This window comes from Gorilla gorilla, chromosome 17 (assembly GCF_029281585.2).
Source record: "Gorilla gorilla gorilla isolate KB3781 chromosome 17, NHGRI_mGorGor1-v2.1_pri, whole genome shotgun sequence".
Taxonomy (NCBI): domain Eukaryota; kingdom Metazoa; phylum Chordata; class Mammalia; order Primates; family Hominidae; genus Gorilla; species Gorilla gorilla.
Window position 1 is genome coordinate 86,993,833 of NC_073241.2, and position 25,089 is coordinate 87,018,921.

General features: G+C 42.6%; 1 protein-coding gene across 3 annotated transcripts in view; it reads right to left on the reverse strand.

The window, feature by feature from the left end:
- ATP8B1 (ATPase phospholipid transporting 8B1) overlaps positions 1-25,089 on the reverse strand; it is a 156,423-nt gene that overhangs the window by 24,571 nt on the left and 106,763 nt on the right. For all 3 annotated transcript variants that reach the window (XM_063699249.1, XM_055368209.2, XM_004059466.5), the window contains exons 12-19: positions 23,489-23,679; positions 19,997-20,205; positions 16,656-16,699; positions 15,618-15,774; positions 6,734-6,922; positions 3,363-3,475; positions 1,202-1,366; positions 315-426 (exon numbers count right to left, since the gene is read on the reverse strand). In XM_063699249.1, coding sequence (XP_063555319.1) covers positions 315-426; positions 1,202-1,366; positions 3,363-3,475; positions 6,734-6,922; positions 15,618-15,774; positions 16,656-16,699; positions 19,997-20,205; positions 23,489-23,679 — 1,180 coding nt within the window. The remainder of the gene's footprint in view (positions 1-314; positions 427-1,201; positions 1,367-3,362; positions 3,476-6,733; positions 6,923-15,617; positions 15,775-16,655; positions 16,700-19,996; positions 20,206-23,488; positions 23,680-25,089) is intronic.

The following is a 25,089-nucleotide window of genomic DNA, read 5'->3' on the forward strand; positions in this document are numbered from 1 at the left end:
ACAGAGGGACAAGAGGGATGGCCCTTTCAGGACGGGAGCCCACGTCTGGCTGGAGAGATAAGACCAATTATAATCAGCAAGACATGGCCAGGAGCTAAATTATAAGGAAGAAACTGCTACTGAGGGGGATCAGGAAAGGATGCAGAAGGATGTGCTGGAAAAACAGAGGAGGGTTTCTCAGAAAAAGCATCTTCCGTCCAAAGAAACAGTGTTTGTACAGGATGAAAAGTCTGAGGAGGTCATCTTGGGCAAAGGAAACGGCAGCTATAAATATTTGTGAATAAACAGATATGCTTCCCTGCACAATGAATTACCCTTTTTGTCTCCAGTAAGCACCCAGATCTTAATGTCAGCTTTTGCAAGTTTTGAAATGGTTTCTGGAACTCCATCCTGTAGCTTGTCTTCAATAGCTGTAGCTCCCAGGAGCTAGAATGTATATTAAAAAAAAAAAAAAGGAATTAGCAAACAAACCAAAAGTTTTCTGTAATTACAGGTTGCCAACCTGTAAAAAGAAGGGCTAATTATACATCCTGGTTGCTGCTCTCCTGGGGCCAATGGCCAGTGTTGACAGGGAAGGCTGCCATGTTTCACAATTACTGCAAACCAACACAGCTAAAAACTTTTTCCCTAAAGGATGAACTATTTAATTTACCAAGACAAAAATGCTAGTACAAAATCAAGGACGTTAAAAATACACTTTTCTTGTGTATTTGTGGCTTTATACTGATATAAACCATAAACCAGTTGCAAAACTAGCTATTTGTTGAATATTTTCCACTTATCTAAACTCTACAAAAACTATGTATTAAATTTGGAAAACTTTTAGAAACAATATATTTTTCTTATTTCAAGATTTTGCAGAATATGAATTGTTTCAGTAATTCCCCCAATGTAATAAGTATTAGATGCAGGCTTGTTATTGTTTAAAAATTATAATAAATTTTAATAAGTGATATACAAATTATGGAATTGAATTAGAACTTCTCCTAATATATTTTGTCTTTTGGTTTCTCATAATGGCAACTTCTGTCCTGCTCCTATTTTGGTGAACAAAAGAAATAACCTTCTTCCATTGTGCCAGTGTCAAATGCTGAAGTTACAATTATCTCTTAAGCATGAGATCAAATATTCAATAAAACTTAATAAAAATTTCAATTCTGCTTAGAATATCAAAGAAAAAGTTATTAAGGCTAAAACTCACAATTAAGTCTTTTTCAATCTCCTCATATACTTTATCCAGAGCTTCGTCCCGGTTGGTGGAGGCCACACTGGCAGCCATGAACTTTTTATTCCATTCTGTAAATTCTTTTTCTTCAATTTCCTTGTAGCAAAGGCATAGGGTTCTAAGAGTTTCATTTGCAAAGATCTGTTTTATTTAAAAAAATAAATCCACCAATGCAAAGAATAGTTAATTTATGTAATTCAGGATCAAGTCTGAAATTTTACTTTGAAGTAATATACTAACAGAATTTAAAAAGAGATCATTAAACATGATGGATTCTGTACAAATACACTTTAGAGAGGGGATTAAATGTTACTTTTTTTTTTTTTTTTTTTTTTTTTTGAGACAAGGTCTGGCTTTATCATCCAGGCTGGGATTCAGTGATGCAATCCTGGCTCACTGCAACCTCTGCCTTCCAGGCTGAAGCCATCCTCTCACCTCAGTCTCCCAAGTAGCTGGGACTACAGGTGTGCACCACGACGCCTGGTAATTTTTGTACTTTTTTTTGTAGAGATGGGGTTTCATCATGCTGGTCTTAAACTCACGAGCTCATGTGATCTGCCCAACTCAGCCTCCCAGTGTGCTGGGATTACAGGCAGGAGCCACTGCACCCAGCCTAAACATCACTGTATAATAGACTTTGCTTTTCTAAACTTCTATAGGGTCCAGGACTGCAATTCCAGTTTCCAAAGGGAAAAGCTTACCTTTCTTCTAAATCTTCTATTACCTTTCTCATTTTCTCATTTTCTCTTTTTCTCTTCATGACTAGGAAAATATCAGACCAAGGGAGCTGCCTTGGGGTGTAATGACGTAAGCACGAACCTGACAACTTTATAACTTGTTCCAACAAACTGTGATACAAGTCCAATCACCTATGAACTCTCCACTAAGCATTATTCCCTCAAACCAATTCTAAAATACACAAGCCATTGTTAAAGCTGAGGTCAAAGCTTTTAATGGAAAAGAGTATCTGGCAATTTTCCCATGATGAACGATTTAAACATTTTCTTTTTTTTTCTTTTTCTTTTTCTTTTTTTTTTTTGAGATGGAGTCTCGCTCTATCGCCCAGGCTTGAGTGCAGTGATGCGATCTCGGCTCACTGCAGCCTCTGCCTCCCGGGTTCACACCATTCTCCTGCCTCAGCCTCCTGAGTAGCTGGGATTACAGGCAGGTGTCACTGCACCTGGCTAATCTTTGTATTTTTGGTAGAGACGGGGTTTCACCATGTTGGCCAGGATGGTCTTGATCTGTTAACCTCGTGATCTGCCACCTCACCCTCCCAAAGTACTGGGATTACAGGTGTGAGCTACTGCGCCCAGCCTGATTTAAACATTTTAAACAGTTTCAACATGAACCAGTAAACATCTCATTACTTTATAGTCACATCTTTTTTATTTTGATCAAGTTTTGCTCTTGTTGCCCAGGCTGGAGTGCAATGGTACGATCTCGGCTCACTCTACCCTCTCCCTCTGGGGTTCAAGCGATTCTCCTGCCTCAGCCTCCCAAGTAGCTGGGATTACAGGTGCCCACGACCACACCCAGTTAATTTTTTTGTATTTTTAGTGGAGACGGGGTTTCACCATGTTGGCCAGGCTGGTCTTGAACTCCTGACCTCAGGTGATACACCCGCCTTGGCCTCCCAAAGTGCTGGGATTACAGGCATGAGACACCAAATACTCAATCAGTTGAACCACTTCTGCCATCTTGGCTAGACAAGATGTGACCTATAGTCAGCTCTGTCATCCTGTCACATATGAATGCTTTCCTTCCTTCGCGCTACAACTTGAAGTTAGTGGAGTTCTTGGGGACCACACACATAGTAAGACTACAACCTAGTATGGTTATGTAGCTTGCTCAAGACCACTGGAAGAGAGCTAAGCCATTCCCCTGCCTCAGTCCTATAGACCTTGAAGACCCACATGCTGGGAGAGGGCACCATGGTGATATCCCAGGAAGTCAGTGGCAGGGGCAGAACTGGGACCCAGGTGGCTATATTCCTACTTTACTGCTCTTTCCACCCCAACTATTGCAAAGCAAAGGGAGGGTCAGCAGTTAACATACAGCTTTCATGCAAACTTAACAGACAGCATCAGAGAGTAAGTTCAGAATCCCTTGCAGAAAGAATAAAAGTGAAACTTACATCCAGGGCATCCTGTGTTTCTTGCTTAGTAGGATTCATTCGATGTAACCGTTCATAAATAACAGTGTCAGCACCTTTACAGTAAAGCTTGATATTGCCTTCTGGGGTTCTTACTGGTAGTAAAAGAAGAAAAAAAACACAATGAAGTTTGATTTTTTATATATATATTTTTTGAGACAGGGTCTTGCTCTGTTGTCCAGGCTGGAGTGCAGCAGTTCAGTATCGGCTCACTGTAGCCTCGACCCCCCAGGCTCAAGCAATCCTCCCATCTCAGCCTCCTGAGTAGCTGGGACCACAGGTGCATGCCACCATGCCTGGCTAATTTTTATTTTTATAGACATTGAAGGTCTCACTATGTTACCCAGGCTGGTCTTGAACTCCTGGGCTCAAGCAATCCTCCTGCCTCAGCCTCCCAAAATGCTGGGATTACAGATGTGAGTTACCACACCCAGCTAAGTTTGATTTTTTAATAGAAAACTACATTTATAAAGTTAATTTGAAGTGTTACTATCTCATAATTCACTATTAGCTTAAAACCATCAGTTCCTCTAGAAAAGTGTTGCCTTCAACAAAACTGGTAAGTCATTATCTACATTGAATGTAATAGTGAAATAAATATAAAAAGATTCCTTCACGGTCAGCTCTGTTTTTTATAACCTCAGTCATTCTTCCAACAAATATTTACTGACTCCCTACCATGTGCTATGCCATGTTCTAGTTACTTTCTTTTGTAGACTTTTTTCTCCATCCAACCAACAGGTAATTTCTCACCTATGAACTCACAACACTTACTGCTTTTAATACTTCGACCACAACACCACTCCTTATGACCCTTTTTTTGGGGTTTTTTGATTAATGCAATAATTGTAATACATCCCTCATTGCTAACTAGATTTTAAATCAAGGTAGATGGCAAGCGTGATAATCAGTCTAGATCTGTGTAAGGGACACAGAAAGCGTTCAGTAAGTGTGCCTAAGGAGGGTGTAATAGTTAAACCTATATATTTTTATTGGTTAAAAATTCAATCATAGTGGAGAAGGCTTGTAGATACCACCTTAACCAAGTGATCAAAGTTAACATCCCCATTAATGAGACAAACCAATAATATATACCTTCTGGCTAGGAAGGGTGGCTCACGCCTGTAATCCCAGCACTCTGGGAGGCCAAGGCGGGCCAATCACCTGAGGTCAGCAGTTGGAGACCAGCCTGACCAACATGGAGAAACCTTGTTTCTACTAAAAATGCAAAATTAACCAGGCATGGTGGCACATGCCTGTAATCCCAGCTACTCAGAAGGCTGAGGCAGGAGAATCACTTGAACCAGGGAGGTAGAGGTTGCAGTGAGCCGAGATCGCACCATTGCACTTCAGCCTGGGCAGCAAGAGTGAAACTCTGTCTCAAAAAAAAAAAAAAAAAAATATATATATATATATATATAAAAAACATATATATACACATATATACATACTTATATATCTACATATATACACATATATAAATATATGTATATATAAATAAATATATACTTATAAATATACATATATAAATATATGTATATATAAATATATAAATATAAGTGTGTGTGTGTGTGTGTGTGTGTGTGTATACACCTTCTGATGTGATACTTAAAGAAAAGCACAGCATCACTTACGGACTCTTCCTGCCAACAATGTGTAACCTAGCTCTAATCATGAGGGAACATCAGACAAACCCAAATGGAGGGATAGCCTATAAAATAACCAGCCTGTGCTTTTTAAAAATGTCAATGGATGAAAGATCAAAAAGAGATTGAACCGTCCTTGACTCAGAGTCATGATCACCTAATATAACCTGTGATCTTAGATTGGATCCTGGACCCGAAAAACAAAGAATGAACCTCCCTGGTAAAATCTGATAAAGTCTATTGATTAGATAATATTGTACTGTGTTAAATTTTCTGGTTCTGAACATTGCACTGTATATATAAGTGAGTGTTTCTGTTCTTAGGAAATACCTACTATGGTATATAGTACAGTATTTAGGGGAAAGGGACATTAGGCCTGCAATTTATTCTCTTTTTTATATTTTTATTTTCTTTTTTTATCATGTAATCTTGCTCCTTCTAATGCAATTTACTCTCAAATGGTTCAGAAAACAATAACCTGTATGTATGTGTGTGTACATATATATGTGTGTATATATATAGGTATATATAATGAAATTACATATATAATTAGATATATATTAGATCTGTATATAGAGATATATAAATGAAATTTCATTATGTTAACAATTGGTGGATATGGAAGAGTATGAGAGCTCTTTAAACCATTCTTGTAACTTTTCTATAAGTTTGAGATTATTTCAAATTACGAATTTAAAGCAGTTCAGTGATAGGAAGTGATTTTCATCTTCACTTGGTGGTCTGTTATGTGCCTGCATTGCAGATATGATTTTGATTCATAAGCATAGCTTTGCTTTTCTCAGAAATCTTTTCCTGCTGAGTCCTCCCTTCCCTACCATCAAGTACAGAAGAGAGCACTCAGAGGTGCTCAAAAAATAAAAGAGCATGTGTTGTTTAAAATAAAAGACTGCTACAAATGTCTACCTGCTGCTTCAGAAATGTTCCACCTGCTGCCCCAGATTCAGCATCTGGCAGCCCACGTGGTTAAAGAATGTCAGCAGCTGTAATCCCAGCTACTCAGGAGGCTGAGGCAGGAGACTCGCTTGAACCTGGGAGGCGGAGGTTGCAGTGACCTGAGATCGCGCCACTGCACTCCTGGGTGACGGAGCAAGACTCCATCTCAAAAAAAAAAAAAAAAGAAAAGAAAAAAAGGGATTAAAAAAGAACGTCAGCAGCATTTGCAAGATTCAGAGATACTGTGGCTGCCCCTTTGAGTAGGGAACACAGTGAAGAATGAAGAAAACAATACCAGTTTCTTTTTTTTTTTTTTTTTTTTGAGATGGAGTCTTGCTCTATCGCCCAGGCTGGAATGCAGTGGAGCGATCTCGGCTCACTGCAAGCTCTGCCTCCCGGGTTCACGCCATTCTCCTGCCTCAGCCTCCCGAGTGGCTGGGACTACAGGTGCCAGCCACCACGCCTGGCTAATTTTTTTTGTATTTTTAGTAGAGACGGGGTTTCACCGTGTTAGCCAGGATGGTCTCGATCTCCTGACCTCGTGATCCACCCGCCTCGGCCTCCCAAAGTGCTGGGATTACAGGCGTGAGCCACCGCGCCCAGCCAACAATACCAGTTTCAATAAAGCTGCAGAAATCTCCCAGGAGCCAAGTAGCTCATTCACTGGCTGCTTTATCCTGATGCCACTCAATACAATGGGCACAAGCAACATCTAAATGAGCGATTCATAGACAGACTCTGAGGGGGACTTACCAATGATAGACATTCGCTTCCGGTCACTGTTGAAGTCCAAAATGGCAAGAACATTGTAAGTCCTCTCAGTGCCCAGTTCACTGATGGTGATGGTATTCTGGGTCCTGGCGAGGAAGGCAAAGCCAAAGTTCCTGGCAGCGTTTACCAGGGCACCTTCATCAGGAGAGGCTGCCTGGTAGTTGAGCTGACCTAACAAGGAAGCGAGAGAAATCCCAGAAAAGCTGTAAAAACAAATGCAGAGCTCATTGTTGAGGCCTCTGCTGAGGCTCCTGTGGGGGTCAGCTGGGCTGCAAAGCCCAAAACATCCCCAGGTAAACGAGTCATTGACTCAGAAGGGTTATGCCAAGATTAAAACTTCTTTGTTTTATCTTGACTTATAAACAGTAATATAAACTAAAAAAGAAACATTGGTAGAGAATGAGGGAAAATTCCCATAATCCCACCATCCACAGGAGAAACAACAGGTGTTGACATTTTATCATTCCCTCCAGTGCCTTTTAAAATGTCTGTATCTGAAATTGTTTCTATCAAGCTGAATATACATTTACATCCTGATTATTTTAATGCTGTATCTGAGCATATTGCCATCCCTTTTTAAATTCTTTATAAACATTTGAACAAATGTAAATATGTTATCATTTTCCCATTACAGACACTTAGTTTATTTCCAAATTTTTTTACTCTCAAAAAATCACATTTTAATAACCCTTTTGTATATGTATAAAGATTTTTCTGTTTCTTTTTTCTTTTTAGAGACAGAGGTCTCCCTATGTTGTCCAGACTGCTCTTGATCTCCGGGGCCCAAGTGATCCTTCTGCCTTAGCCTAATGAGTAGCTAGGGCTACAGGCTCATGTCACCTCACCTGGCTTATTCTCTTTCTTTCTTGTTTTTCTGAAACAGGGTCTCACCCTGTTGCCTAGGTTGCAGTGCAGTGGCACAATCATGGCTCACTGCAGCCTCAATCTCCCCAGGCTCAGTGATCCTCCTACCTCATCTTCCCAAGTAGCTGGGATTACTGGTACACACCACCACACCTGGCTAATTTTTTGTATTTTTTTTGTAGAGACGGGGTTTCACCATGTTGCTCAGGCTGGTCTCAAACTCCTGGACTCAAGTGATTCGCCTGCCTCAGTCCCTAAAGTGTTCGGATTACAGGCATGAGCCACTGCCCCTGGGCCCCTGGCTTATTTTCTAAGAGCAGATTCCTATTAGGAAAATACTGAGCCAGAGAACACTGATAATTTTAAAACTCATTGGTATACAATACTAATTTGTTTTCCAAGAAGGTTGTACCAGTTTATCTTCCCTCTAAAAAAGTATGTTTTCTTTCTTTCTTTTTTTTTTTTGTTTTTTTTGAGACAGTCTTACTCTGGCACCAAGGCTGGAGTGCAGTGGCACCATCTCAGCTCACTGCAGCCTTGATCACCTCAGGCGCAAGTGATCCTCCCACCTCAGCTTCCTGAGTAGCTGGGACTATAGGCGCACATCACCACACCCAGCTAATGTTTGTATTTTTTGTAGAGACAGGATCTCACCATGTTGCCCAGGCTATTTTTTCTTTACCATAGCTATATTCTCCTTATTAAAAACAAAAAACAAAAAAAAAACACACAGGCTGGGTGCAGTGGCTCACGCCTGTAATCCCAGCAATTTGGGAGGCTGAGGCAGGTAGATCATGAGGTCAGGAGATGGAGACCATCCTGGCTAACACAGTGAAACTCTGTCTCTACTAAAAACACAGAAAATTAGCCAGGCGTGGTGGCACGTGCCTATAGTTCCAGCTACTCGGGAGGCTGAGGCAGGAGAATCACTTGAACCCGGAAGGTGGAGGTTGCAGTGAGCCAAGATCTCGCCACTGCACTCCACCCTGGTGACAGACCGAGACTCCATCTCAAAAAAAAAAAAGAAAGAAAGAAAAGTTGAAACAAACCAACCAACCTTAGTTTGATCACTATCCGATATCTTAATGTTTAAAAGTTAAATAATGGAAAATTATCTTCTATTCACAACTACATTTCAACAATAAGAATAAGCTAGGTTCAGTGGCACGTGCCTATAATTGCAACTATTCAGGAGGCTGAGGCAGGAGGATCACTTGAGCCCAGGAGTGTGAGGTTACAGTGAGCTTTGATATTCCACTGCACTCCAGCCTGGCTGACAGAGCAAGATGCAGTCTCTTTTAGGAAAAAAGAAAAAACCAATAAGAATAGGAATAAATCTCACAGCCAGATACACAAAAGAGTACATATGCTACATGATGCCACTTAAATAAGTCAAAAAACTGACAGAGCTAACCTGCGTTATTCGTAGTCAGGAAAGTACTTTTCTTGTAATCACTGGAAAGGAATGTAAAGGGAATTCTAGGGGGATTGATAATGTTCTTTTTTAAAAATCTGGGTGCTCATTACAAGAGTATTGGTTTGTGAAAATTCATTGAGTTATATACTTATGATACGTACATATCTCTGTATACACATGTTGTACTTCAATAAAAAGTTTAAAAAATACTCTGCCTACCCAAGAGCTTCTATTTTTCTACTCTAGTTATTTTGTCTCAAAATAGAAGGAAAAGCATTTCCGTGGCCAGATGATTTTGGACAGAAAGAGCATTTAGTTTTCCAAAATACTTTGACCAGGATGAAGGCCACAGATGCATGAGCAGCTGTTTATCCCCCAGCCTCACTTGGAATGGTTGGTGCTCTGGGGTAATGGTGGCAGAGAGAGCTAAACACACCTTCCTTCCTTCCTTCACAATTGGCTCAGAGGATTCACTTTTTAAGTCAATATTAATCACTTCCTAATTAATAATTAAAGATGACACTTAGGGTCTCTCTGTATTTGTTCACTCAGAAAGTCATTCACTAGAAGCTATAAACATACTTCCTAAATCCGGCCATCTAGCAAACATATACAAATGCTAGAGGGCAAACTATTTAACCAGAGACAAATCAGCAGCGGTGAGAACAAAGCCTTTCCCTTCGGCAACTTAAGTTGGCACAGCGATATATGGCATAATATTGACAGCAAACGCATTTCCAGCAGAGAAAAGAAACAAAATAATAAAAAGTGGTAAAGTTCCCACAAGTAAGACACTCATATCTAGAGCAAACACCTTGATACTTTTATCATTAAAGAAAAAAAAATGTTTTCCATTACCTTCTGATAATGGAATCACAGAATTGCAGACTAACAGAGATGGGAAGAACGTCAGTGACTTGGTCCAAATTCCAACCTTATGACTGCTGGAAGACACTTGGACTAAAAAACTATGCAGCCATAAAAAGGAACAAATTCATATCCTTTGTCACAATAGAGATTAGGCCATTATTCTAAGCAAATTAACTCAGGAACAGAAGACCACATACCTACCACATGTTCTCACTTAACATTGGGTACTCATGGACATAAAGACTGCAAAAATAGATAGTGGGAACTTCAAGAGAAAGGAGGGAGGGAGGGCAACAAGGGTTGAAAAACTTACTATTAGGGCCAGGCACGGTGGCTCACGCCTGTAATCCCAGCACTTTGGGAGGCTGAGGCGGGTGGATCACAAGGTCAGGAGTTTGAGACCGGCCTGGCCAACATAGTGAAACCCCGTCTCTACTAAAAATATAAAAAATTAGCCAGGTGTGGTGGTATGCACCTGTAATCCCAGCTACTTGGGAGACTGAGGCAGGAGAATCGCATGAACCCGGGAGGCAGAGGTTGCAGTGAACCGAGATCACACCATTGCACTCCAGCCCAGGCGACAGTTCGAGATTCCATCTCAAAAAAAAAGAAGAGAAAAGAAAAGAGCGTGGTGTTGGTGGTATAGTGGTGAGCATAGCTGCCTTCCAAGCAATTGACCCGACTTCGATTCCCAGCCAACGCAGCAGGCCGACCTTTCGTCCTGGCTAACATGGTGAAACCCCGTCTCTACTAAAAATACAAAAAAAATTAGCCAGGCATGGTGGCGGGTACCTGTAGTCCCAGCTACTTGGGAGGCTGAGTCAGGAGAATGGCATGAACCCGGGAGGCAGAGCTTGCAGTGAGCCGAGATTGCGCCACTGCTCTCCAGCCTGGGCAACAGAGCAAGACTCTGTCTCAAAAAAAAAAGAATAAAAAAGAAAAGAAAAACTAACTATTAAGTTCTGTGTTCACTACCCGGATGACGGGATCAATTGTACCCCAAACTTCAGGATCATGCAACATACCCATGTAACAAACATGCACATGTATCCCCTGAACCTAAAATAAAAGTTGAAGGTGTAAAAACAAACTAAAAAAACAAACAAAAACAAAGCAACCCTCCTAAGAAAACTCTTTATTTATGGCACATTTAGAGGCAACCAGAAAGACCTTCTTTTTCTTTCACACACTAATTTGTGGCTCATGAAATTGATGTAATCAAAGAAAGATGCTCAAACCACAAATCCCACCTCTCAGTTCTCATCAACCTGATTGCCTAGCTTCAGGGTAATGGTGGCAGAGAAAGCTAAATGCACCTTTCTTCTCTCCTTCACAACTGCCTCAGCTGATTCACTCTAATTTTTTTTTTGAGATGGAGTCTCACTTTGTTGCCCAGGCTGGAGCGCAGTGGCACAATCTCGGCTCACAGCAACCTCCGCCTCGCGGGTTCAAGCAATTCTCCTGTCTCAGCCTCCCGAGTAGCTGGGACTACAGGTGCCCGCCACCACGCCCAGCTAATTTTTGTATGTTTAGTAGAGGTGGGGTTTCACAATATTGGTCAGGCTGGTCTTGAACTCCTGACCTCAGGTGATCCGCCTACCTCAGGCTCCCAAAGTGCTGGGATTACAGGCGTGAACCACTGCACCCGGCTCACTCTAATTAATAAACTACCTGGCCAGGCATGGTGGCTCACACCTGTAATCCCAGTGCTTTGGGAGGCTGAGGCGGGTGGATCACCTGAGGTTAGGAGTTCAAGACAAGCCTGGCCAACATGGCAAAACTCCATCTCTACTAAAAATACAAAAAGTTAGCCAGGGTTTGGTGGTGGGCACCTGTAATCCCAGCTACTCGGGAGGCTGACGCAGGAGAATCACTTGAACCTGGGAGGCAGAGGTTGCAGTGAGCCGAGATTGCGGCACTGTACTCCAACCTGGGCAACAGGAGCGAGACTCAGTCTCAAAAAAAAAAAAAAAAAGACTGGGTGTGGTGGCTCACACCTGTAATCCCAGCACTTTTGGGAGGTCAAGGCTGGAGGATTACTTGAGGTTAGGAGTTTAAGACCAGCCTGACCAACATGGAGAAACCCCATCTCTATTAAAAATGCAAAATTAGCTGGGTGTGGTGGGGCGTGCCTGTAATCCCAGCTACTCGGAGGCTGAGGCAGGAGAATTTATTAAACCCGGGAGATGGAGGTTGCAGTGAGCCGAGATCATGCCATTGCACTCCAGCCTGGGCAATAAGAGTGAAACTTAGTCTCAAAAAAAAAAAAAAAAAAAAAACACACAAAACAAAAAAACAAAAAACACACACACTCACAAAAACAAGCCCTAGCTCTCAGATGTCTTTTTCTCCTCAATCCTCTCACCCCCTTTAAATGATTTGCCAGGTGTCTCCCACATCCATGGCTTTGTTATCCTTCCCAAAGACCCCATACCAATGCAAACCTTCAGCCTCTGTGCCAATCTCCAGTGCCTACCTGCTCCAGACTCTCACACCCGTGATGCGCAAAACTCCTGAAACAAGCTCTCTGATCATTAACTCAGAACTTCCAGGTGAAGTGAAGGCTTCCAAGCCTTCCACATTCTGCTCTCACATGACCTCTGTGCAGGCGGGAGTCTGCAATGGCCTCAAGGTTCCCATCCCAGTGCTGTACATTCACTTTCTCCCAGTTACTCAATCAAGCACTAATCTAGCTACTGCTGTGAAGGGAATTTGCAGATGTGCGATCCTAATCAGCTGACCTTAAAATAGATTATCCAGGTGTTCCTGACTTAATTAGATGAGCTTAGGACAGAACTCTTCTTGGGGAGAGACTTGGAGCAGCATGAAAAAGGTTCAATTTAAGGGAGATTCTCCACCGCTGGCTTTGAAGGTGGAGTGGACCAGCTGGCAGGGAATGAGGACAGTCTCTAGGAGTGGAGGGCAACCCAGTTGACAGCCAATAAAGAAATGGGGACTTCAGTTCTACAACCACAGAGAACTGAATCCTGCCGCAACCACACGTGAATGTGGAAAAAGACACTGAGCTCCAGATGAGAACATGGCCCAAACTTGATTTTAGTCAGATGCTGAGCGGTGAACCCAGTCATGCCATGCTCAGAATTCTGCCCTACAGAACTGTAAGCTAATGAACAGGTGTTTTCAGTAGCTGAGTTACACTAATTCACTGCAGAGTAGCAGAAAACAAATGCATGTGGTAGGGTGTGGTGGCTCACGCGTGTAATCCCAGCACTTTGGGAGGTTGAGGTGGGCAGATCACCTGAAATCAGGAGTTGGAGACCAGCCTGGCCAACATGTGAAGCCCCATCTCTACTAAAAATACAAAAATTAGCTGGGCGTGGTGGTGGGCCCCTGTAGTCCCAGCTACTCAGGAGGCTGAGGCACGAGAATTGCTTGAACCTGGGAGGTGGAGGTTGCAGTGAGCCGAGATTGTGCCATTGCACTCCAGCCTGGGTGACAAGAGCAAGACTGTCTCAAAAACACAAAACAAAACTTGGAGGTGTAGTCCCCAAGGTCCCTTTCAAGGGATCCTTTCCTGGTACTTTATGGTTAAAAGCCGCAAGCAATTTCTTCTCTAAGCTCCTGCACTAGAAGCCAACATGTCTCTATTCGTACAACCCTTGACCTCAGCTGACAGTGGACAAAGAGCTGTGGTATGTCAGGCTGGAGGAACTTTGTGTTCTTTTTTTTTTTTTTTTTTTTTTTGAGATGGAGTCTTGCACTGTTGCCCAGGCTGTAGTGCAGTGGCGTGATCTTGGCTCACTGCAACCTCCGCCTGCCAGGTTCAAGTGATTCTCCTCCCTCAGCCTCCCAAGTAGCTGGGATTATAGGCACATGCCACCATGCTTGGCTAATGTTTTGTATTTTTAGTAGAGATGGGGTTTCACCATGTTGGCCAGGCTGGTTTTGAACTCCTGACCTCACGATCTGCCTGCCTCGGCCTCCCAAAGTGCTGGGATTACAGGTGTAAGCCACCGCGCCCAGCCCTGCTGGAAGGAACTTTGTACATCCAACCTTCTTACTACAACACCGAGGAAGGTGGTTCTGAGAGGGACCCAAACTGGGCTGACTCATCTCTAGCATGTAGTCCAGGGCTCTTCCCATAATATCCCACTGGGGAAAGATAGAATAGGGACCACAGGATGAATTTACATTTGCCTAAGTTGGCCAGTTAGCCCTTAAAATCCTATCACGTACTCAGAGAAGAGTACAATAATTGTGCTAATGAGTCAAAACCAAAGAGAACCAGGTGACTTTGTAATATCATACTTTATGCTTATTGCCTGAGTAAAATTGGCTTAGTAAGTCAAATAGACTTAGACCTCTGCTTCCATGATTCATGACCTGGTATCGCCCCTTTCTATCCTTCCCCACATCATCTGCTGATAAACCCTTCCATGTATCCACCCTAATCTGAACTCTGTTATCTTGCTTCATTGCAATATTAGATTCATCCTTGGAAAATGGGTTTCTTTGAAACTTGCTGAAAGGTATCATATACAGCTTCTATACATTTAGGTGTTTTTTGTTTTTTTTGAGATAGGGTCTCACTCCATCACCGAAGCTGGAGTGTAATGGTGAGACTATGGCTCACTGCAGCCTTGACCTCCTGGGCTCAAGCGATCCCCACCTGAGTAGCTGGGACTACAGGCATGTCCCATCACACCTGGCTAATTTTTTGTATTTTTTGGTAAGATGGGGTTTTGCCATGTTGCTCAGGCTGGTCTTGAACTCTTGAGCTCAAGCAATCCATTCACCTCGACCTTCCAAATGCTGGGATTACAGGTGTAAGCCACCAAGCGTTGGCCTACACATTTAGTTTTTATGCATATTCCTTCTCTGGAAATTTCATACCTGCTACATATGAAACATTAAGGTAGAGAAAAGAGAGGGACTTACGTATGCTGCACTGACTGAAGTAAAAAGTGGAAGATGTAGTGAAGTGGATGAAGTGAGGGAATGAAGTGAAGGCAGACTACGCTTCATTACAGAAACACCAAAATAACTCCTTTTGCTCTTTCTATAAAGTGCATGTGTGTCTATATAATTTATCATTATGTCCATTTGTGATAAAATGACTAGCTTTCCTTGATACAGGACAAACTTGCTGTGACAAAGCTGGCACAAACTGCATCGAAGGATTCTGCAAAGGAACCTACAAGCCATTCTGGCTTGTTCCCATGACATTCACATTAATTATGCTCCTTTAAATGGAAAAAGGCACCTTAAAGAGATCCAGGCTGAGGCTGATATTATTTCAAACCCAAACTATAACAGAATCTAGTAAATAAGAGCATATATCTGAAATTATTTGGTAGAAAAGATTAGTCAAGTTCAAAGTCCATTTCTGATACAGATAAAGCTTGGCTTTTCACTCTCAGTAAATGCTCAGTAATAAATGTGCTAAGAAAAGTTAGATTCTTCTATCATAGTTCAAGTACCAATCATTTCTTTCAACAAGATTTCATTTGCAAAGTGAAAAAAATACACCTGGAGCTATAGCTATGAATAAACGTAAATTTTCAGGGACAAGAAGCTTGTTTCCTACTTTGCTCTTCCATAAACCATCTAGTGGTAAGTGCTGAGAAATATTCACTGCATTCGAATATGAGACAGATTTGTGTACTACTTGACATGCATTTGAGCCATAAGCAGGAGTTACCTGGAAACAAAAAACCTGGTCTCTAATGCCTGAGATGCCAGAGAAACACTTACCATCAGTCCTATCCACCATGACTGTGTGGCAAACTGCGAGCAAGAAGAAGAACTGTTGTACTTCTGGCTCTTTCCCTGACTGGATTTGCTCAATAAGATAGTGGTCATAAAATGCAAGCTTCCCATCAGCATATGTATTCCAGCTAAAATCAACTTGCTGAAAGAAATGGAGAAAAACAAAATATGATTTTATAAAATATTTTTGACTTAACAAATGACATGAACTTTTCTTCAAAGGCAAGGTTTCAATTATGCAAAAACCACCTTAGGATTTTAGCACATTCTTAAATGTCAAGAGGCTCACAACTGTCTTAAATAAAAAGCCCCCCCCCTTTTTTTTTTTTTGGAAACATATATGACCATATATGGGTCTCACTCTGTCACCCGGGCTGGAGTGCAGTGGCTTGATCTCAGTTCTCTGCAACCTCCACCTCCTGGGCTCAAGCAATCCTTCTGAGTAGATGGGCCTAAGGGCATGTTCCACCATACCTGGCTAATTTTTGTATTTTTTTGTAGAGATGTGGTTTCTCTAGTCTCAAACTCCTTGACTCAATTGATCTGCCAAACTTAGCCTCCCAAAGTGCTGGGATTACAGGCATGAGCCACCATGCCTAGTCAAAAGGTACTTTGTGGTAGACTAAACTGTGTTCCCCCAAAAGATATGTTGAAATTCTAACCTCTGGTACCTATGAATGTGACCTTATTTAGAAACAGGGTCTTTACAGATGTAATCAAGATAAAATGAGGTCATACTCAATTAGGGTAGGTCCTAATCCAATGATTGGTATCCTTATTAGAAGGGGAAATGTGGACAGAGACACACAGACACACCGGGGACACCATGTGACAACAAAGGCAGAGACACAGAGTTGTGTTTCCAAGTCTCCAAGCCAAGGAACACCAAGGACTGTGGGCAACCACCAGGAGCAGGGAAGAGGCAACGAAAGAGTCTTCCCTAGACCTTCAAAGGAAGCATGGCTCTGCTGGCACCCTGACATCCCCAGCATCCCAAACAATTCTTCAGCTTAAAGGTCTTACCTCTATTTTGCTGTGGTTGTGTTGAGAGGCATCCCGATGGTCCCCTGAGAAACAAACAGGACAAAACAAATTGATTCTACACCTATGTCCAGAGGCCCCTCCTTACCTGGCTTTGCTTATATAGTGATGGCGATAAGACCATATACGGCCTGGACAGGCTAAAATATTTATTATCTGGCACTTTACAGAAAACGTTAGATGACCCCGGTCTAGATATTCAAATACCAGTGGCTGTGCCTCTCCACTACCTTCTCCTAGGGGCCTGAATCATATCCTTTGAAATGCTTTACCTCCCCCAAGTCAGAAGGACTCACATATGTGAGCCACGTCCTCAGCCCCTCAGTGCCCTACCATCTTCACTGATACTTCTTATGAGAAAAGGCACTCACAGTGCCTACAAGTAGGAAGTATATATGCATGTCCCTATATCATTTTAAACAATTGTGCTATTAAGTATATTTAAAATAGCACTCTATTTGAATCTAGTATTAGCCTTAATATTATCTCTAAATTTACAGAAAATTAAATTTCTAAATGTTTCAGAAAATTAGAACTGAAATCAACTTTTAAAACAATTGGCTGGGTGTGGTGGCTCACGCCTGTAATCCCAGCACTTTGGGAGGCTGAGATGGGCTGATCACCTGAGGTCAGGAGTTCAAGACCAGCTTGGCTAGCATGGTGAAACTCCATCTCTATTAAAAATACAAAATTAGCTGGGAATGGTGGTTCATACCTGTAGTCCCAGCTACTCGGGAGGCTGAGGCAGAAGAATCACTTGAACTCGGAAGGTGGAGGTTTCAGTGAGCCAAGATGGTGCCACTGCACTCCAGCCTGGGCGACAGAGTGAGACTCTGTCTCAAAAAAACAAAAACAAAACCAAAAAAACAATTGTAGGCCGCGTGTGGTGGCTCACGCCTGTAACCCCAGCACTTTGGGAGGCTGAGGCAGATGGATCACTTGAGGTCAGGGGTTCAATACCAGTCTGGTCAACATGGTGAAACCCCATCTCTACAAAAAAGCAACAACAACAACAACAACAGCAACAAAAACTAGCCAGGCATGGTGGTGTGTGCCTGTAATCCCAGCTACCAGGAAGCTGAGGGAGGAGAATCATGTGAACCTGGGAGGCGGAGGGGTTGCAGTGAGCTGAGATCGCACCACTGCACTCCAGCCTGGGTGACAGAGTGAGACACTGTCTCAAAAACAAAAACAAAGAAAACAAACAATTGTAGTGAAATACACATAATAAAATTTACCATATTAACCAATTTTTTGTTTGATTTTTTTGAGTCAGGGTTTCACTCTGTCACCCAGGCTGGAGTGCAGTGGTGCAAACCCAGCCCACAACAGCCTCGACGTACCCGGGCTCAGGTGATCCTACCTCAGCCTCTCAAGTAACTGGAACTACAGGCACACACCACCACGCCTGGCTAATTTTTGTATTATTATTATTATTGTTTTTTGTAGAGGCTTTTTTTTTTTTTTTTTGAGATGGAGTCTCACTCTGTTGCCCAGGCTGGAGTGCAGTGACACAATTTTGCTCACTGCAACCTCCACCTCCCGGGTTCAAGCGATTCTCCTGCCTCAGCCTCCTGAGTAGCTGGGACTAGAGGCACCCACCACCACGCCCAGGTAATTTTTGTATCTTTAGTAGAGATGGGGTTTCATCATATTGGCCAGGCTGGTCTCGAACTCCTGAGCTTGTGATCCACCCACGTAGGCCTCCCAAAGTGCTGGGATTACAGGCGTGAGCCACTGTGCCCGGCCAGAGATGTGGTTTTGTCATGTTGCCCAGGCTGGTCTCAAACTCCTGGTCTCAAGGGATGTGCCTGACTCAGCCTCCCAAGGTGCTGGGATTGCAGGCGTGAGCCACTGCACACCAGTCAACCAATTTTTGTTGTTGCTATTTTGAGACAGGGTCTTGCTCTGTTAGCCATGCTGGAGTGCTGTGGTGTGATCTTGGCTCACTGTAGCCTTCAACTCCCAGGCTTAAGGGATCTTCCTGCCTCAGTCTCCCAAGTAGCTGGAACTATAGGCATGAGGCACCATACTCTGCTAATTTTTAAAAATTTTTGCTTTGTTACCCAAGCTGGTCTAGAATTCTGGGCCTCAATCCTCCCACCTTGACCTCCCAAAGTGTTGTTATTATAGGCATGAGACACTGCACCCAGCCCATTTTAACCACTTTTAAGCATACAGTTCAGTGACATCAAGTATATTCACACTGTTGTGCAGCTGTTTCATCTTGCAAAATTGAAACTCTGTACCCATTAAACAATAACTCCCAATTCCCCTGACTCTAGCCCCTGGTAACCATCATTCCGCTTTGTCTCTATAAATCTGATTATTCTAAGTACTTCATATAAGTAGAATTATACAACATTTGTCCTTTTGTGACTGGCTTACTTCACTTAGCATAATGTCCTTAACCCATTTATGCCTAGTGTTCCATTATTGGAACGCTAAGCATGTGGGAGTTATTTATATCCTACTGCTCAAGGTCATCACCAAGTTCTGATTGCAAAAATTCAAAAAATTGCAACCTCTGGTATAAACGAGTTCAGGTTCATCTGTGTTGTAGCATGTGTCAAATTTTCCTTCCTTTCTTAGACTGAATAATATTTCATTGTGTGTATCCACATTTTATTTATCCATTCATCCATTGATGAACGCTTCAGTTGCTTCTACCTTTTGGCTATTGTGAATGATGCTGCTATGAACATAGGTGTACAAATATCCCTTTGAGCCCCTGTTTCAGTTCTTTTGAGTATATAACCTGAAGTGGAATTGCTAGATCATATAGTAATGAGACTTCTAATTTTTTTTTTTTTTTTTTTTTTTTAGACAGAGTCTTGCTCTCTCACCAGGCTGGAGTGCAGTGGTGTGATCTCAGCTCACCACAACCTCCGCCTCCCGGGTTCAAGCAATTCTCCTGCCTCAGTCTCCCGAGTAGCTGGGATTATAGGTGTGCACCACCACCACACCTGGTTAATTTTTGTATTATTAGTAGAGACGGGGTTTTGCCATGTTGGCAAGGCTGGTCTCAAATACCTGACCTCATGGGATCTGCCCACTTTACCCTCCCAAAGTGCTGGGATTACAGGCATGAGCCACCGCGCCCGGCTGTGAGCCCACTTCTGGCCACTGTCCTCTCCCACGCATGTGTCCCCAGTGCTGTCCATGGTGCTCCTCTGGTGCTCAGCTGGAGAATGGCCCTAGCAGCGGGACTCTGCATCGAGAGGGCACCAGCAATGCCAGGAGACAGGCTATAGTCCAGGTAGTGACCTGCACAAGGCAGGCAGCCCCACTCACCCAGAAAATGAGTGATGGCTTCCACTTACCATATATCTGCCCGTTGATACAGCACTTTTTAAAGGTCATGATATTTTGTGTGAGTGTCCCTGTCTTATCAGAGAAGATATAATGGATCTGCCCGAGCTGTTCATTGAGTGTGGTGGTTCTAGCTTTTGCGGGTGTGTCCTTCTCAGCATAGTACATTTGCAGGTCCCAGTTGATGAAGTGACTCTGTCCAAGACGAATCACTTCCACGCTAGGAAGACAGAAGATTATTTTCCGTAGAGAGCTCGGATACGAGTGGCAAGTAGTAGAGATTTTATTCTCATTGTACAGACAAGAGCAAGCTGCTTATTTACTGCTATGGTCGGAATGTTAGAATCCCCCTCCAAATTCATATGTTGAAACCCAATCCCCAATTCAACAGTATTGAGGTGGGGCCTTTAGAAGGTCATTAGGTCATGAGGGCTCCACCCTTATGAATGGGATTAGTGCCCTTATTAAAGTGGCTCAAAGGAGCTTGCTTGCCCCTTCTGCCATGCGAGGACATAGCTAGAAGGCACTGGCTGTGCCTATAAAGCAGAAAGTGAGCCTTTGCCAGACCCTGAATCTGCCGATGCTTTGATTTGAGACTTTCCAGCCTCCAGAACTGTGAGCAATAAATTTCGAAGGTCTTTTGTTACATCAGCCCAAACTAAGCCCTCTACAAGGAGACAACCCCATGCACTCAGCCTCTGGTTTCTCCTAACCACATGCATCATTCTAAGGCTTCAGGGTCAAGCTGATTTTAGACAAGTAATTTCCACTCAAAATTGCTCAGTGAGATTTCCCACTCACTCCTGGGCACATTTAGCCAAGGCACCCATGTTCAGAATACACAGCCCAGCAGAATGGAAGACACAGCAACACTGCAGACAGAGCAGTGGACACAGCAAGCCTGACTCTTTTCCCCCATTCCCCATAGTACCCAGGGGCACTGGAATGGCCATGTTCACCTTTGCCCTAAGTGGTAGGGCAGAGGGAGTGAGAGTACCCTAGGGTACAGACTCCACTGTGCTCTCAAACAGGGCAAAAGGCTTTTGGCAAATACCCCAAATCATGATCCCTAAATTATGATAAGGTTATAGAATATCCAAAATAAGATATTATAAAAGGATCATCTGAATTTTAAAACTATAAGGGACATTACCTATCTCAGTTATAAGGAAGCTGTTTACACAGCCAGCAATTGTTAGGTGGGCCAAGGAAGTCCTTAACAAGTTAAACAGATGGAAAAATGACGCTCTCCCCACTTCTCTCCCTTCCGTAAGTATTTCCTAAGTGCCTACTATGTACCAGATACCATTCTAGGTGCAGGGGACATGTCTGTAAACAAAACAAAGTCCGTTCTCTTAAGGAGGTTACTTTCTAGTAGAGACAGACAAATAAATTAATAAAGAGAGGCTTTATCAGAGGTGAAAGTTCTCTGCAGAAAAATCAAAGCAGGGGGCCAGGTGTGGTGGCTCACGCCTGTAATTCCAACACTTTGGGAGGCTGAGGTGGGCGGATCATGAGGTCAGGAGTTCAAGACCAGCCTGACCAACATGGTGAAACCCTGTCTCTACTAAAAATACAAAAATTAGCCAGGCATAGTGGCATGTACTTGTAATTCCAGCTACTAAGGAGGCTGAGGCAGGGGACTCACTTGAACCCAGCAGGTGGAGGTTGCAGTGAGCTGAGATCGCGCTACTGCACTCCAGCCTGGGAAACAGAGCAAGACTCTGTCTCAAAACAAAACAAACAACAAACAAACAAACAAAAATCAAAGCAAAGCAAGGTAAGGAGATATGAAGATCTCCAGGAAGGAGAAGTGGTCAGAAACAGAATGAGTCAGGAAAGGTTAGGGTAATAAGGTGTTGTCTGAGTAGAGGCCTTTGTAGTGAAAGGGGAGCAGATAGATACCTACGTAAGGATGCCCCTGGCAGAGAAAAGAGCAGGGACAAAGGCCCTGTGCAGGAAGAATATCAAGGGGCCAGAGTGGCAGAAGCCCAGGGAGGTGGGCTGAGGTGCAGAAGGTACGGGCGGAGTGGAAGACTGAGCACCAGATCACACTTGGGGCCTTGGGGTTGGGTTTATTCTGAATGAGGTTTGAAGTCAAAGCAGTGATACTATCTGGAAGAACTTGCTCCAGCATGTTTTCAAAGGACCTTTATCTCCAAGAAAAAAGAAATCGTATTTGTTACTTGACATACCTTTATATAAAATTATGTATACAGTTTCTTTTATAATACACATTGATGGTTTTAGGCAAAATTATCTGTGTAATAGTTCCCTTGACAAAGGTAATACTCAACTCGGTTTTTCTCAAAGTAGCTGTGGAACAGATGGCTGCCCCAGGGCTTTCCTTCATGTTAAAAGAACAACAGTAACTACACGTAATCAAATTAAAAATAAAGCAAATGCACATATAATGACACTAAAATAAATGCCTCTAATTATAGGTGTGTATGTGATTCCTATGTCTCTGGGCTATTCTTTATCAGAACTAAGAATGAACTCTGGCTGCTGGGTTTATTCCAAAGCACTGTCCCTCCCAAAAAGGTCTCAAAGTCAGTTTGGCCAAGGGCAGTGAACTTTCATATTAAAAAGAGAAAAAGGCTGGGTGTGGTGGCTCACGCCTGTAATCCCAGCACTTTGGGAGGTGAGGTGGGCAGATCACCTGAGGTCAGGAGTTGAAGACCAGCCTGGCCAACTTGGTGAAACCTGTCTCTACTAAAAATACAAAAAAGTAGCCAGACATGGTGATGGGCACCCATGATCCCAGCTACTCAGGAGGCTGAGGCAGAATTGCTTGAATCCAGGAGGCGGAGGTTGCAGTGAGCCTAGATCATGCCATTGCATTCCTGCCTGGGCAACAAGAGTGAAACTCCATCTCAAAAAAAAAAAAAGTAAAAGTAAAAAATGAAGAAGTATCACCAAATCAGCTGCTTACCACTTATCAGAGATATGCCCCTGACTTTGTTGTTGTGGTTGAGATTTGAGATGAAAAAGAGAACATTTAGAGAGGTTGATGAAGGACAGGGAATTTCTTTCCTACTAGGAGGTAGTGGCCGGAAAGCACAAGTTCTCCACCTTGGGTGTGGCAGATGATAATAAAGGCTCAGATAAGAGGTGAGGACCACTTGCAAAAGGGAAAACTAAGTTTTTCCATCACATGCTAAATCTTCCCCTCCTCCCAGTCCCTTTCTGAAGTCTGGGCTTTGGAACCCGGTGAGAAGGGAACCTTACTAATAAGACAATGACTACAGGAGTAGCAATCGATCTTTGAAATTCCCTAGCCTTATCTGCAAACAGGATGAGATAAAAGGTGGCTGGCATAGAGTGGATACTCATATGTTAATTTCCTTTTCCTCTCTTACCCTCAATTCTGAAATGAACGTGATTTTCTTACCTGTTCTTTGTGACCTTTGAAACAGTGATCACTAGAAATGAAGGCACTATGTTGGGAGAAGGTACAACATTCTTCCACTAAAGCAAAATGCCAGAGAGGACAGCCTTACCTGACATAGAGAGAGATGGGTACCATGGTGTTGAGAACAATGATATAGCCCCAGAAAATGAGGAATCCACGGTAGGAGGGTGTAGCGTCTTCTCCATCATAGAGGTACCAAGAGGAATTGCCCACCTGTGCTTCCCAATAAGCATGGCCGATGGCAAGACCAGCAGAAAGCAGAATAAGAACAACAAAGATCTAGAAGACAGAAAACATTTAAATGCATTCTGAAGATGGATTTCCAACCTCTTGCATTTCCTAGATGCTAATTAACCTTACTCAATACTTCATATGATTGATAATTTAGTAGTCTGAAAAATAATATATGTCAAATAAAAACAGCACTAACATAACGCTTTGAAAGTCTATTTGATTGCTGCGATTGACTGATGTATCCTACATCTCCCATAGAAGGTGAGGTTTTGTTCCCAAAATTATCTCTCCAAAGAGAAGGTGGTGTCTTATATTCAAATCCTTGAAGAATCTTATATTACAGGGCATTCTCTCAATTATGTTTACTTTGAACAATAACATACTGTTTGCGGAAGATATCTTACTTAGCATGAAACAACTTCCAACAAGGCTGAATTGGAAAACTGGAATGCTTATAGAAGATATTCAACAGATTTTTTTTTTTTTTTTTTTTTTAGGCAGCGTCTCACTGTATCGCCCAGGCTGGAGTGCAGTGGTACCATTGTGGCTCACTACAACCTCCACCTCCCTGGTTCAAACAATTCTTATGCTTCAGCCTCCTGAGTAGCTGGGATTACAGGCACGCGCCACCAAGCCCGGCTAATTTTTGTCTTTTTAGTAGAGACGAGTTTCACCATGTTGGCCAGGCTGGTCTCGAACTCTTGTCCTCAAGTGATCTGCATGCCTCAGTCTCCCAAATTGCTGGGATTACAGGTGGCCCTCACCCAGCCAGAATTTTTTTTTCAGGGCAAGAAAATTTCACCTATATTTGGGCGATTATTCCTTAAGGTGTAATGTCATAAGTATTGCATGACATTGTAAAATAAGATCACTTAAGAAGCAATATGATAAGTATTATGTTGTAGAAGTTATGAGCATATATTTATGGAAGGAATAAAAAGTCAACCATCCTAGTGGTACTTGGAGATTGGCAAGTGGGAATAAAATTTCCAGAGACAAATTTAAATTTCTGGACATGGAGTCCAAAAGTGCTATATCTCACAACTTTGTCGTGGAAAGAGCAGAGTGCCAACAGGCTCTTTGAGAGTGGATAACCACAACCATGACACCAAAGATGAATGTGAAAAGTTCAAATACAATTTTCATGAAATGAGAAAGCAGGGGAAAATGTTTCTTAAATTATTATTTTTATGTGATTTTAAACATGTATATGCAATCAAAGAATAAGTATTAGAAGTATGCATTCAAATTGAACTAAATACTTGAAAAAAATTTTCATTGGGAAACAGAAGGAGTGCTTAATATTTGGGGTCACCACGTGGGCAGAAAAGAGCGAACATAGCAGGTCTGAGACTGCTTCCTCCGAAGGCTGGCTTGCAAGTTTCGCCCTGGGCTGGTATCTGGTAACTTAGATGTTTGGAGGATTTCCCGGTTATTTTTTATTCTCTGATAAGA